This window comes from Cherax quadricarinatus, chromosome 42 (assembly GCF_038502225.1).
Source record: "Cherax quadricarinatus isolate ZL_2023a chromosome 42, ASM3850222v1, whole genome shotgun sequence".
Taxonomy (NCBI): Eukaryota; Metazoa; Arthropoda; class Malacostraca; order Decapoda; family Parastacidae; genus Cherax; species Cherax quadricarinatus.
In genome coordinates this window covers 13,410,587-13,426,881 of record NC_091333.1, presented here as the reverse complement: position 1 = coordinate 13,426,881, position 16,295 = coordinate 13,410,587, and the positions used below count along the sequence as shown (strand labels likewise).

The window sequence follows — 16,295 nt, the reverse complement described above, 5'->3', positions numbered from 1 at the left end:
ACTCCACTGTTTGGCTTCCTATTCTTATTGGTACCAGTCTGAAGCTCATTCTGATATGATGAAGTGTTGCATTCTGAATTTGGTCGATAAACTGGCACATATTTAGGACCCTTATAATTTTTGGGCAGAACTTTGCATTCATCATGTTGATTTGCATTTTTCTTAAAAGTTTGCATTTCACCCTGACTGTATATGATGGCCTTTTTTGAATTATCCTTCTCCTCTTGGTCACTCATCAGTATTTCTTCTTCTTTCACTTCACATGTTCCATTTGCTGTCAATAAGTGTTCATCTTTTTTCGACTGACTGTTGCTGCTGCTTCTCATTTCCTGACATAAGTTTGGTGTTACCATTTGTGTTGGCATTATCTGCAAGATATAAAATATATAAATTTTAAAAATACTTCAGAACTAGTCAGAAACAGTAATACAATTCCTCATTTGGATTAATTCATGCATAGGGGTTTTTGAACTATGAAAATTTACACTACTTTCTATTCAGAGAAAATTACTCAAAATTTCAGAGAATTTTCCAAAATGAAATTTAACATTTTACCTCTATTTCTAAATATACTGAATTAAAAATTTAAGAATGCATTCTCTTGTTAAAAAACACTTAATTAAAAATATCTGAAATGTAATTTGAATTTTTTTTTTATTCTGAAAAATCTGTGTCAAACATTAATTAAAGAAGTTTTAACAACACACACATTTGTAAAAATGACATATATGGTAATCGAAAATTAAATAAAAAAAAATGTTACTCTTAAAAATTAATTAAAGAGGTCATTCGAAATTATTAATGTATTTTCCTAATATGGGAGGTTCAAAGTAAGAAAAAACTGAAATTATCTTGCAGTACTTTTAAAGTGAAATTTTGATTTACAAAAATTAGTCATGTTTACGTAAGTTGTATACATGACAGTATGTGCCAAGAAGAAAAACAATGAACTTGCCAATTGCCACTTTTGTGAAAATTGCCTACAAATGTTCACAACAGTATCTCAGTAACCAGCTATAAATTTTGGATTGAACTGGTCTCATTTCATTAACTTTTTGCTCACTACGCACTTTCTGCTCACTGGCGAGTTTGTCCAATTTTCTTCTTATCACCTTAATTAACAGTTAGTTTCAGTAAAAATGATATTACTTGTAAGGTGCATACATGAATTAAAAATCAATATTTGAGTAAAAATATTACTTGCAAGTTGTAAACATGAATTAAAAGTTTGTTTCAGTAAAAAAAAAGCATCACTGGCACAACACTGATTTTCTGGCAATGGATGGGCAGGCACCTCTATTAATCTGGACAAAATTATAGTACTAGTTTACTGGGCAGCCATAAATAACATTGTGTTGTGTGCACTCACTTATATTAGACTGTGGGTGGTGATCCATTGATTTTTTGCAATTCTAAGTTTATTTTGCTAACAACCTGAGATATGGCTAAGGTAAATAGCTATGCTTCTGGCAAAGTAACTGAGTTATCAGGTGAATTAATCAAAGGACTAGAACAATGTTCCTTAGTGACAAAATCAGATGTAATGAATTTTTATTTGATGTAATGTTTAAAAAGATAGCCAAGAAGAATGTGTGTCATAGCAGTAAGACTATAGTGTATATATATGTTCAAAAATTTTGAAAACTGAAGCAGACAGAAATACTGTCAGTTTAATTTGTATATACAAATTAAATTTTTGTGCAACAAAATTTGAGTACTAAAAAAAATAACACAAGTAGTATCCATACAAAATCATGTTCTATTGTTTATAATTAAAAAAAATTAAGAAAAAATAAACAATACTGGCCCCATTCAGTTACACCCACTGTTGCCATCAAGAGATCCATGACCTTCAACTTTGCACCAACACTTCCAATACTATAATTTAAGATTTTTTTTTTTTTTTGCAACACAGGAGGGACACACAATTTTGGGGCAGTGTAAGGGTTAAACAACTGTAACATATATAATGAGCTAAAAAAATTACACTTAATCAGCCCAGTCATAGTTATTCCATTTATCTTCTTGAAACCAATCTTTTACTGTACCTTAAAAAGCTTCCATCCTATCCATTCTAACCTGTGAATTAAACTTCTTGAAAAAAAAAAAGCAATAAATCCTGGACTTAGGAGAGAGGCAATAATATCAAGTTCTATAACCTGCACAAACTGCACTGCTGTAGAAAGCTAGAGCATTTCACCCTTTCATGGAAGCTATACAACTTGACTGTCCATCACATAGAACTATGTTACTAATGCCAGGATTCATCACATAGATCTACATCATGAGCTCAGTTCACTCAAATAAACTGTGAACAGTAAATTTTGGCCTAGATGTGAGAGAATAGGTCTGTTCAGTAAGTATGCACAAAATAAAACAAAAACTGCCTCAGGTGATGCATGATGGGAAAAGTAAAACTCAGACCTTGTGTTTGGCTCAACCTTTTAACTCTAGGAGACCCTAAAAAAAATTCCTGTCTTTGTAGGAAGATTTTGAAAAATAAAAAGTTGATATTTTTTCTTGCAGTCTAATAAAAGTTTATTTTTGTGAACTGAGTAAGATTAAAATGAGTGAAATCAGATAAAAACTTACATTTGTGGTGTTGAAGTTAGTGAAAAAACTATTACTCATCGACAACAGTGCCAGCGATGTTTACATTTAACAGTTTACTGAAGCCAAGACATGATTGTCTTTTCTGTTTTTTTTTTATTACTTTCAACCCATATCCCTTAAACTGTCCAAACATAAGCGTAGCGCTCCAAACGTAGATCTACATTTTTTTTACATAAGAAAGCATGTAAAATCGAATGTAGATCTACATTCGGAGTGCTACGCTTGCAAATGCAGATCTACGTTTTCACTGCCAGCAATTTTCTGTGTATAATAAGACCAAAAAAAAAAAAAATTATGATCAGTACTTACCGAGATATAAGAGCGCAAATTTGGCACTGGATGCTCACCTGATGGCAACATGGAGTCCTGTTGCTTGCAGAAGTGTTGCCAATATACCTTTTTTCTTGTTTTATTTTAATTTATATAATTTCTAAGTTCTGATAATTACAATTTATAATAGTTCTTGTGATTTCATCTTTGTTCTGACACTAATGTTAGGTATTGAAATAGTACTCAAATAGTCACAAACACAGCCACAGGTGAACACTTTCACCTGCCTTGGTCATTTACTATTGTCTAGAAATATATACAAAGTATTTATAGGTCCCAGCAATGTTTTAGACACACTGCATTATATACGAAACTCCTTGAAGCATGATAAAAGATCAGTGTCACTCCACTGCTGACAGTGAAGCAGTGGAATGACACTTGATGATCGAGCACTGCTGCAGGGAACCCTGGCTTTGTTTGTTTTCACTGTTACACAAACATGTCTGTCTGTCTGTCTAGCTTTGTCTGCTTATCTGTATTTCTGTCTGCCTGTGTGTCTCTCTGTCTTTCTGTCTCCCTCTATGTGTGTATCTTTCTGTCTGCCTGTGTGTGTCTGTCTTTCTGTCTGCCTGTGTGTCTCTGTCTTTCTGTCTGCCTGTGTGTCTCTGTCTTTCTGTCTGCCTGTGTGTCTCGGTCTTTCTGTCTGCTTGTGTGTGTCTGTCTTTCTGTCTGCCTGTGTCTGTCTGTCTTTCTGTCTGCCTGTGTGTCTCGGTCTTTCTGTCTGCTTGTGTGTCTATGTCTTTCTGTCTGCCAGTGTCTCTCTGTCTGCTTATCTCTCTCTCTCAGAGAGCAGCTCATGAATCAACAGGTATTACACACACTGCAGAGGCATCATGTCTGATTCCTGATCAAGTGAAAATGCGTATCACTTGCCAGTCATGCTTATTATGCCTTATACCTACAAGCACAATATAGCACTCTGGATTTTTTGGGTTATCCTAGGCAATTTACACTATGTATGATAACTGTGGCTAACGCGATGGTCTGGAGTTTTGAGACTCTCTGCTCGTGGGTTCTATCCCAGCCCGTGGTATGGTTTATGATAACTGTACTTATGTGTGCCTATGAGAGAGAGACAGACAGACACAGACAGACAGAGGCAGATACAAAGAGACAGCAATAGACAGAGACAGACAGAGACAGATAGACAGAGACATACAAAGAGACAGCCAGCTGTCTAGCCAGCCAACCGACCTGTTGAATGCATATTACACATGTTCCAGAATTGTTTATCTTTACTTAGGTCATAGGTTATAGGACATTCTGGCAGGATGACACTACCAGTGGTATCAAAAACTGAAAGGATGTTGCATAAATGATGTGCATGTGGTTATTATTGAGGTTTTTGATATTTCCTAGACCACTTGTGGCCACATCCATCTCAAAGCCACTAAATTTGGAGTCAACATCACTTTCCTCTTAAAGGGGGAGTGTTAATATGACATGACATAAATGAATCCCTGGTGTTTGCCATGCTATTTGCTCTAGCTGGCACTCAATTGAACTAGTGTTCCCACAAGGTACTAAGTTGTCCCAGATTTTTTTTAATATGGTGCACACCTTGTGTTAAGACCCATTCTATGCTGTCCAGGCATCTCAGGCCAATCATGCCAAATTTGAAGGCAGGAAAAATAAAACATTGATCTATGTTTGGAGCACTAGCAGTACTAACGTAGATCTACGTTTGGACAGTTTAAGGGTTAATGACCAACACTCTGTGCACTAGTTTCTTATGATAGTAAATGTATTTAAAAATGTTTTAGCACTTTAAACATGGGGAAATGCTTAGCCCAACATTGCTCCACTTGAAATAATCAGTAAATATATATATATATATATATAATATATATATATATATATATATATATATATATATATATATATATATATATATATATATATATATATATATATATATACATATATATATATATATATATATATATATATATATATATATATATATATATATATTATATATATATTATATATAAGAGGAGGCTGGAGGCAGTGGAGATGTCATGTCTGAGGGCAATGTGTGGTGTGAATATAATGCAGAGAATTCGTAGTTTGGAAGTTAGGAGGAGGTGCGGGATTACCAAAACTGTTGTCCAGAGGGCTGAGGAAGGGTTGTTGAGGTGGTTCGGACATGTAGAGAGAATGGAGCGAAACAGAATGACTTCAAGAGTGTATCAGTCTGTAGTGGAAGGAAGGCAGGGTAGGGGTCGGCCTAGGAAAGGTTGGAGGGAGGGGGTAAAGGAGGTTTTGTGTGCGAGGGGCTTGGACTTCCAGCAGGCGTGCGTGAGCGTGTTTGATAGGAGTGAATGGAGACGAATGGTTTTTAATACTTGATGTGCTGTTGGAGTGTGAGCAAAGTAACATTTATGAAGGTGTTCAGGGAAACCGACAGGCCGGACTTGAGTCCTGGAGATGGGAAGTACAGTGCCTGCACTCTGAAGGAAGGGTGTTAATGTTGCAGTTTAAAAACTGTAGTGTAAAGCACCCTTCTGGCAAGACAGTGATGGAGTGAATGATGGTGAAAGTTTTTCTTTTTCGGGCCACCCTGCCTTGGTGGGAATCGGCCAGTGTGATAATAAAAAAAAATAATATATATATTATATATATATTATTTATATATATATATATATTATATATATTATATATATATATATATTATGTATATATATATATATTATATATATATATATATAATTTTTTTTTTTTTTTTCAACAAGTCGGCCGTCTCCCACCGAGGCAGGGTGACCCAAAAAAGAAAGAAAATCCCCAAAAAGAAAATACTTTCATCATCATTCAACACTTTCACCACACTCGCACATTATCACTGTTTTTGCAGAGGTGCTCAGAATACAACAGTCTAGAAGCATACACATATAAAGATACACAACATATCCCTCCAAACTGCCAATATCCCAAACCCCTCCTTTAAAGTGCAGGCATTGTACTTCCCATTTCCAGGACTCAAGTCCGACTATATGAAAATAATAATATAAATAATATATTTATATATTTATATATTTTATATATATTTATATATTTATATATATATTTATATATATATTTATATATATTTATATATTTATATATATATATATATATACATGTATATATATATATATATATATATATATATATATATATATATATATATATATATATATATATATATATATATATATATATATATATAAATATATATATATATATATATTGAAAGAATTAAGAGTAAGACGGAGAATAGGATAGCAGATGAACAAGGAGGCTTTAGGAAAGGTAGGGGGTGTGTGGACCAGGTGTTTACAGTGAAACATATAAGTGAACAGTATTTAGATAAGGCTAAAGAGGTCTTTGTGGCATTTATGGATTTGGAAAAGGCGTATGACAGGGTGGATAGGGGGGCAATGTGGCAGATGTTGCAAGTGTATGGTGTAGGAGGTAGGTTACTGAAAGCAGTGAAGAGTTTTTACGAGGATAGTGAGGCTCAAGTTAGAGTATGTAGGAAGGAGGGAAATTTTTTCCCAGTAAAAGTAGGCCTTAGACAAGGATGTGTGATGTCACCGTGGTTGTTTAATATATTTATAGATGGGGTTGTAAGAGAAGTAAATGCGAGGGTCTTGGCAAGAGGCGTGGAGTTAAAAGATAAAGAATCACACACAAAGTGGGAGTTGTCACAGCTGCTCTTTGCTGATGACACTGTGCTCTTGGGAGATTCTGAAGAGAAGCTGCAGAGATTGGTGGATGAATTTGGTAGGGTGTGCAAAAGAAGAAAATTAAAGGTGAATACAGGAAAGAGTAAGGTTATGAGGATAACAAAAAGATTAGGTGATGAAAGATTGAATATCAGATTGGAGGGAGAGAGTATGGAGGAGGTGAATGTATTCAGATATTTGGGAGTGGACGTGTCAGCGGATGGGTCTATGAAAGATGAGGTGAATCATAGAATTGATGAGGGAAAAAGAGTGAGTGGTGCACTTAGGAGTCTGTGGAGACAAAGAACTTTGTCCTTGGAGGCAAAGAGGGGAATGTATGAGAGTATAGTTTTACCAACGCTCTTATATGGGTGTGAAGCGTGGGTGATGAATGTTGCAGCGAGGAGAAGGCTGGAGGCAGTGGAGATGTCATGTCTGAGGGCAATGTGTGGTGTGAATATAATGCAGAGAATTCGTAGTTTGGAAGTTAGGAGGAGGTGCGGGATTACCAAAACTGTTGTCCAGAGGGCTGAGGAAGGGTTGTTGAGGTGGTTCAGACATGTAGAGAGAATGGAGCGAAACAGAATGACTTCAAGAGTGTATCAGTCTGTAGTGGAAGGAAGGCGGGGTAGGGGTCGGCCTAGGAAGGGTTGGAGGGAGGGGGTAAAGGAGGTTTTGTGTGCGAGGGGCTTGGACTTCCAGCAGGCATGCGTGAGCGTGTTTGATAGGAGTGAATGGAGACAAATGGTTTTTAATACTTGACGTGCTGTTGGAGTGTGAGCAAAGTAACATTTATGAAGGGATTCAGGGAAACCGGCAGGCCGGACTTGAGTCCTGGAGATGGGAAGTACAGTGCCTGCACTCTGAAGGAGGGGTGTTAATGTTGCAGTTTAAAAACTGTAGTGTAAAGCACCCTTCTGGCAAGACAGTGATGGAGTGAATGATGGTGAAAGTTTTTCTTTTTCGGGCCACCCTGCCTTGGTGGGAATCGGCCAGTGTGATAATAATAATAAAATAAAATATATATATATATATATATATATGTATATATATATATATATATATATATATATATATATATATATATATATATATATTTATATATATACAGTGGACCCCCGGTTAACGATATTTTTTCACTCCAGAAGTATGTTTTGGTGCCAGTACTGACTGAATTTGTTCCCATAAGGAATATTGTGAAGTAGATTAGTCCATTTCAGACCCCCAAACATACACGTACAAACGCACTTACATAAATACACTTACATAATTTGTCGCGTTTGGAGGTGATCGTTATGCGGGGGTCCACTGTATATTATATATATACGTATTATATATATATTATATATATATATATATATATATATATATATATATATATATATATATATATATATATATATATATATATATTTATTTATTTATTTATTTATTTACTGATTATTTCAAGTGGAGCAATGTTGGGCTAAGCATTTCCCCATGTTTAAAGTGCTAAAACATTTTTAAATACATTTACTATCATAAGAAACTAGTGCACAGAGTGTTGGTCATTAACTCTTAAACTGCCAGGCAGCCAGGCAGCCAGCCAGGCAGCTAGCCAGGCAGCCAGCCAGCCAAGAGGTTGTGGAATAGTTGGTGGAAGACCACAGGGAAGAGCTAACCACTGATGAACTGCAAGAGCTTCAACTGGGACAGCATCGGACCACAGCTCAGGAACTTGCTTCAGAGGAGGAGGAAGAGGGAGTGAAGGAGGTGCCTTCTTCAGAGATTAAATTGGTGTGTGCAATGTGGATTAGGGTGCAAGCCTTTGTAGAGAAACACCACCCTGACTAAGCTGAAACAAGCCATATCTGCAACATGTTCAGTGACAAAACTTTGTCCCAGTTCAGGAAAATCTTTAAGAGATGCCAGAAACAGAGCACTCTTGACAGTTATTTTGTGAGACAGGGATCCAGTGACTCTCAAGCTGGTCCTAGTGGCCTTAAAAGAAAAAGAAGGGAAGTAACCCCAGATAAGAACTTGTTACTCAAAGTCTTTATGGAAGAGGAGTCCCCTTCCAAACAATAAGTCCTCCCTCTTTCCTCCTCCTTATCTTCCAGATGCCAGCAGATCTCTTCAATAAAGGTAAGTAAACGTTATTTTAAATGTTTATATAAATTTTAATGTATCTACATATAATATATATATATTTATCTGTGTTGTGTGTATGTAAAACTATACATAGTTATTATTTAAAAAATGTATTTTTGTGAATATTTTTGTGGGTCTGGAATGGATTAATTTTATTTACATAATTTCTTATGGGAAATATAGCTTCGCCTTTCGGCCGTTTCATGTTTAGGCCTAGGTCCTGGAACGGATTATGGCCGAAACCCGGGGTTTCACTGTACCTCGAAATTGAGCTCAAAGTAGCAGAAATGTTTGATTCTTTGGTGATGTTCAAGAGTAAACAAATGACGTTACTGCCTAATATGTGTCCGCCTGCCAATCCAAATTCCAGCATGCAGTCACAAATGAATTGACATTATTTATACAATTGTTACAATAATGCAGTAGTCTGCATAACAGTAAATCTTCTATTTTTTATGTGAATAAAAATTCCAAATGGTAAGCAAGAGAAATATAAGAGGGGCCTGGAGCCATGACTAATGAACAGAGAAAATGTTATTTTTGTGTCAGGAATATCTTCATTGTTTATTCTGGACCCTATTTTGAAATTGACATCTTTTGAAATTTGTGTGAAATTGGCCAAATTGCCAATTTCTGACCACTTTATTGGGTAGTTGAAATAGGTGAATGGGCAGTTTCTTGTTTACCTGGAGAGAGTTCCGGGGGTCAACACCCCCACGGCCCGGTCTGTGACCAGGCCTCATGGTGGATCAGGGCCTGATCAACCAGGCTGTTCCTGCTGGCTGCACACAATCCAACACATGAATCACAGCCTGGCTGGTCAGGTACCGACTTTAGGTGCTTGTCCAATGCCTGCTTGAAGACAGCCAGGGGTCTATTGGTAATTCCCCTTACGTATGTTGGGAGGCAGTTGAACGGTCTTGGGCCCTTGACACTTACTGTGTTGTCTCTTAACGTGCTAGTGCCACCCCTGCTTTTCATTGGGGGAATGTTGCATCGTCTGCCGAGTCTTTTGCTTTCGTAGGGAGTGATTTTCGTGTGCAAGTTTGGTACTAGTCCCTCTAGGATTTTTCAGATGTATGTAATCATGTACCTCTCCCACCTGCATTCCAGGAAGTACAGGTTCAGGAACTTCAAGTGCTCCCAGTAATTGAGGTGTTTTATCTCAGTTGTGCGTGCCGTGAAGGTTCTCTGTACATTTTCTAGGTCAGCAATTTCACCTGTCTTGAAAGGTGCTGTTAGTGTGCAGCAATATTCCAACTTAGATAGAACAAGCAACCTGAAGAGTGTCATCATGGGCTTGGTATCCCTAGTTTTGGAGATTCTCATTATCCATCCTGTCATTTTTCTAGCTGATATGATTGATACAATGTTATGGTCCTTGAAGGTGAGATCCTCCGACATGATCACTCCCAGGTCTTTGACGTTAGTTTTTCGCTCTATTGTGTGGTTGGAATTTGTTTTATACTCTGATGAAGTTTTAATTTCCTCTTGTTTACCAAATCGGAGTAATTGAAATTTCTCATCGTTGAACTTCATATTGTTTTCTGCAGCCCATTGAAAGATATGGTTGATGTCCGCCTGGGGTCTTGCAGTGTCTTCAATGGAAGACACTGTCATGCAGATTCGGGTGTCATCTGCAAAGGAAGACATGGCACTGTGGCTTATATCCCTGTCTATGTCTGATATAAGGATGAGGAACAAGATGGGAGTGAGTACTGTGCCCTGCGGAACAGAGGTTGTCACCATAGCCACCTCAGACTTTACTCTGTTGACTACTACTGTTTGCGTTATGTTTGTCAGGAAATTATAGGTCTATCTACCAACTTTTCCTGTTATTCCTTTAGCACACATTTTTTGTGCTATTACGCCATGGTCACGCTTGTTGAAGGCTTTTGCAAAGTCTGTGTATATTACATCTGCATTCTTTTTGTCTTCTAGTGCATCCAGGACCTTGTCGTAGTGATCCAGTGGTTGGGACAGACAGGAGTGACCTGCTCTAAACCTATGCTGCCCTGGGTTGTGTAACTGATGGGTATCTAGATGGGTGGCGATCTTGCTTCTTAGGACCCTTTCAAAGATTTTTATGATATGGGACGTTAGTGCAATTGTTCTGTAGTTCTTTGCTATTGCTTTATTGCCCCCTTTGTGGAGTGGGGCTATGTCTGTTGTTTTTAGTAACTGTGGGACAACCCCAGTGTCCATGCTCCCTCTCCATAGGATGTTAAACGCATGTGATAGGGGCTTCTTGCAGTTCTTGATGAACATGGAGTTCCATGAGTCTGGGCCTGGGGCAGAGTGCATGGGCATGTCATTTATCGCCTGTTCGAAGTCATTTGGCATCAGGATAACATCAGATAGGCTTGTGTTTACCAAATTCTGTGGCTTTTTCATAAAAAATTCATTTAGATCTTCGATTCACAGTCTAGTTAGCGGCTTGCTAAAAACTGAGTCATACTTGGACTTGAGTAGCTCATTCATTTCCTTGCTGTCATCTGTGTAGGACCCATCTTGTTTAAGTAGGAGCTCAATATTGGATGTTGTTCTTGACTTTGATTTAGCATAAGAAAAGAAATACATACTTTGGGTTTCTTTCGATTTCATTTATGGATTTTAGTTCTTCTCGCGATTCCTGACTCCTATAAGATTCTTTTAGCTTTAGTTTGATGTTTGCTATTTCTCTGACCAGTGTCTCCCTATGCATTGCAGATATATTGGCCTCTTTTAGCCGCTTTGTTATTCTTTTCCTTCGCCTGTAAAGGGAGCGCCTGTCTCTTTCTATTTTACATCTACTCCTCCTTTTTCTTAAAGGAATAAGCCTTGAGCATACATTGAGTGCCACAGAGTTAATCTGTTCTAGGCATAAGTTGGAGTCTGTGTTGCTTAGGCTATCTTCCCAGCTTATATCGTTTAGGACTTGGTTTACTTGGTCCCACTTTATGTTCTTGTTATTGAAATTGAATTTGGTGAAGGCTCCCTCGTGACTGATCACATTTTGTCAGTCTGGGGCTCTGCGCATACATGTCTGAACCTCGATTATGTTGTGATCTGAGTACAGTAAGGCCCCACTTATACGGCAAGTTAGGTTCCAGGCTACTGCCGTAAAGCGGAAATCGCTGTAAAGTGGAACACCCTGTTTTTTCCCTTATAAATGCATACAAGTACTAGATAACAAGTTTACACTAATATATATTAAGTTAGCAATAGAACTAGGCATCGAAAAACAATAAAAAAGTACAATACACACACAGTGCACTCATTACTTACCTTAAAATATTTATAGTTTTAATCTAGGGTGAGACAAGTAGTATTTATTGTAAGAAATCAAGTGTGGTATGTATGGTAGTCAGCTGGGCTACCATACCAGGGCACCCCACCTACACATAATATTCTATTACATTTAAGCATCCCAGAGCAATAAAATGCATATAATTGCTGTCAGGTAAGCAACCAGTGCCAACTTCGCAGTCTTATATCTCGGTAAGTACTGGTCCTAAAATATTTTTTTTTTTGGTCTTATTACTCACAGAAAATTGCCCTCTTTAACTAAAAAAAAAAAAAAGATTTTTTTTTCAAAATATTCAGAGCACTGGGCGAGTGAATGTAGATGTACGTTTGGAGTGTTAATGGGTTAAGGGTTAATGGGAGATAGGAGGCACGTTAAAAAAAAGTAGTGCCATTTTTAGAATTTTCTCTATCACTTTACAAAACACTATATAAATGTAAAAACCTGTAATCTGGCTTCCTGTTTGTCATTTTTTTAAATGTTCTTATATTTCTTATCTTAAAATTTCAGGGAAAATATTTTTACTCTTACATATCATTTAAATTCAATTCTCAAAAATTATACAAAATGTCACAATGAAGCAAGAGCTAATTATTTACAGAGAAACGTTACTCTAATAACTAAAATAAGGCATAATGCAAAAAAAAAAAAAATGCAACTGTATTTATTCAGCACTAGTGTACAGGTACACTGTTCACTAATGACAAAATGTGTTAAAAAATTTAGGTGAAGTGCTTTATGAACATATTTTATTTTATTAGCACACTTGCTGATTCCCACCAATGCAGGGTGGCCCGAAAAAGCAAAACTTTCACCATCATTCACTCCATCACTTTCTTGCCAGAAGGGTGCTTTACACTACAGTTTTTAAACTGCAACATTAACACCCCTCCTTCAGAGTGCAGGCACTGTACTTCCCATCTCCAGGACTCAGGTCCGGCCTGCCGGTTTCCCTGAATCCCTTCATAAATGTTACTTTGCTCACACTCCAACAGCACGTCAAGTATTAACCCTTTGACTGTTTACGTCATATATATACGTCTTACGTGCCACTGTTTCTGACGTACATGTATTTATACGCCTAAATTCTAGCGTCTTCAGATCAAGCAGGAGAAAGCTGGTAGGCCCACATGTGAGAGAATGGGTCTGTGTGGTCAGTGTGCACCACATAAAAAAAATCCTGCAGCACGCAGTGTGTAATGAGAAAAAAAAAATCTGACCGTTTTTTTGGATGAAAACGCTGACTTTGAGGTGTATTTTCGTATGGTATTATGAGTTGTATTCTCGTTTTCATGGTCTCAGGTGATAAAATGGAAAACATATTACAGAAATAGAGATAATTTTCATTACTTTCACAATGAAAATGACCTTGAAATTGAGCTCAAAGTAGCAGAAATGTTCGATTTTTACCAATGTTCAGGAGTAAGCAAATTACACCACACATCCAATACACGTCAACTGGGGAGTCTGATATTCTTTCACTAGTGCACTGATATTATTTATACCATTTTTACAATAATGCATTAGTCTGCATAACAGTAAATTTTATATTTTTTTGTATGAATAAAAAATCAAAATAGGAAGCAATAGTAATATAAGAGGGGCCTAGAGACATGACTAATGAACAGAGGGTATGTTATTTTAGTGCCAAGAATGTCTACATTGTATATTCTGGACCCTATATTGAAATTAGCATCTTTTTTAATTTGCATGAAATTGGCCAAATTGCCAATTTCTGACCACTTTATTGGGTAGTTCAAATCGGTAAATGGGCAGTTTCTTGTACTCAACTAATAGAAAAATGGAGTTCTAAAGACATAGCTATGAGTTTGGTCAACTGAAACAACGGAATCGGCCAAAAACAGGGCTCAAAGTTGGCAAAGTTGCCGATGCATATACGTCGCCGAGACCACTAATTTCGCGGGAGCGTAATTCCATGAATTTTTTACAAAATTTAGTACTTTTGGTGTCATTACCATCGGGAAAAGATTCTCTATCATTTCATAAGAAAAAATAATTTTTTTTTCCAAAACTTTTGCGACATAGAATGACAGTTTCAGAAAGGGGCCTGCGACAGTCAAAGGGTTAAAAACCATTTGTCTCCATTCACTCCTATCAAACACGCTCACGCATGCCTGCTGGAAGTCCAAGCCCCTTGCACACAAAACCTCCTTTACCCCCTCCAACCAACCTTTCCTAGGCCGACCCCTACCCCGCCTTCCTTCCACTACAGACTGATATACTCTTTAAGTCATTCTGTTTCGCTCCATTCTCTCTACATGTCCAAACCACCTCAACAACCCTTCCTCAGCCCTCTGGACAACAGTTTTGGCAATCCTGCACCTCCTCCTAACTTCCAAACTATGAATTTTCTGCATTATATTCACACCACACATTGCCCTCAGACATGACATCTCCACTGCCTCCACCCTTCTCCTCGCTGCAACATTCATCACCCATGCTTCACACCCATATAAGAGCATTGGTAAAACTATACTCTCATACATTCCCTTCTTTGCCTCCAAGGACAAAGTTCTTTGTCTCCACAGACTCTTAAGTGCACCACTCACCCTTTTCCCTTCATCAATTCTATGGTTCACCTTATCATTCACAGACCCATCTGCTGACACGTCCACTCCCAAATATCTGGATACATTCACCTCCTCCATACTCTTTCCCTCCAATCTGATATCCAATCTTTCATCACCTAATCTTTTTGTTATCCTCATAACCTTACTCTTTCCTGTATTCACTTTTAATTTTCTTCTTTTACATACCCTACCAAATTCATCCACCAACCTCTGCAACTTCTCTTCAGAATCTCCCAAGAGCACAGTGTCATTATTATTCAGTAATTATAAAATGACAAATTCTGTGTGGCAGTATAATTTGATAAACAATGCTCTAACTAGTCATTTACATCCACCCAAATTTAATAAACTGCATAATTTTTAAACTTAAAATTTCAATAGGATTCTAACTCACTCAAAGTTATCACTCATTAATGTTGAAAGTGAAAACACAAGAGTAATGCTTATGTGTAAATAATTTTATAATATACAATACAGGCATGCCTCACTAATGTGGCGGGTTAGATTCCAGACCACTGCTGTAAAGTGAATATTGTCTTAAAGTGACTCAGCCTTTTTTCACTTGCCAATGCATAAGAAAGCCTAAAAACATGTGTATGTTGTCATTAAGTACAAAATAGTGCTAGGCCTGTAAAGAACATGCAAAAGTAAAAATAATAAATAAAAAATTGTCACCAGTCAGTTGATGCATGTGTCACCGCCAAAAATAATAGACATGAATGCGTATAACTGAAAAGCTAAGTATTAGCAAAGTGCTTTGAAGTGAAGTGCTATACTAGTGAGGTATGCCTGTATTGTACTTTTAAATATAATGATACTGTATACTACAAGCATTAGATTTTACTGAAAATATTCAAAACTATTGGTGATTTATAAAAAAATATTACAATGGATGAAAAGGGAAGAGAAATATATCTAAGGCTGTGCAGTGCTGTCTGATACTGATGTATATACAGTTGGTCATCGAGAAATGACCTGGTGATGTGAGCTGCTGACTGTGCATCCCAGGTCAACTGAAGATGATGCCTCGGGATATGAAGCACTGACAATGAGAGCTGCAGAGCTGGACAAAGCTATGTAAGGCAAAGATGGTGTATGAATATGGAAGCGTTTTCTTTAGTTAATAAATTTGAACTAAAAAGTAAAAAGATTTTTAATTTGCCAGTTTTATTTAAAGGTAATGGCATAGAAAACTGATGTGTTCATGAACTCCAATTTTGTCTAAAGAAAAAATCACAACCCTGAAAAATAGTTTTAGATACTTACAGTTAGATTATATATTACAGTATATATCTGTCACTGCAGTATCTAGACAAAAATAAATCCACTTCCAATTTTCGTACAACTCTTAATGCCATCACTGGCTTTTCAAATGTCCTCTTCTGCTCATGGCATACTCTGGTCTCACCTTCAAGTTCTCATACTCATGGTCAGGTTTAGAGGATAGTGTGGACACACTAGTATGTTTGGGGGCTGATGAATAAAGTGCGTCAGGAGGGATGGAGGCGAGAGAACCAGCTACTACTGGAGTCTTACCCCCACTCCTACCACCACTTGACCCACATGCAGAGTACTGTTGCCTACCATTATTTCCTTTCTGGCTCTCTATGTCACTCTTGTCACTGTAAAATGAGATAT

At 37.1% G+C, this 16,295-nt stretch overlaps 1 protein-coding gene across 1 annotated transcript in view; it reads right to left on the bottom strand.

Moving 5' to 3' along the window:
• LOC128695707 (kin of IRRE-like protein 3) overlaps positions 1-16,295 on the bottom strand; it is a 97,227-nt gene that overhangs the window by 387 nt on the left and 80,545 nt on the right. Inside the window, exons 12-13 of the mRNA XM_070093296.1 lie at positions 16,066-16,279; positions 1-368 (exon numbers count right to left, since the gene is read on the bottom strand). The exon at positions 1-368 is cut by the window's left edge and continues 387 nt beyond it. Of these exons, the coding sequence (XP_069949397.1) occupies positions 1-368; positions 16,066-16,279 (582 nt within the window). The remainder of the gene's footprint in view (positions 369-16,065; positions 16,280-16,295) is intronic.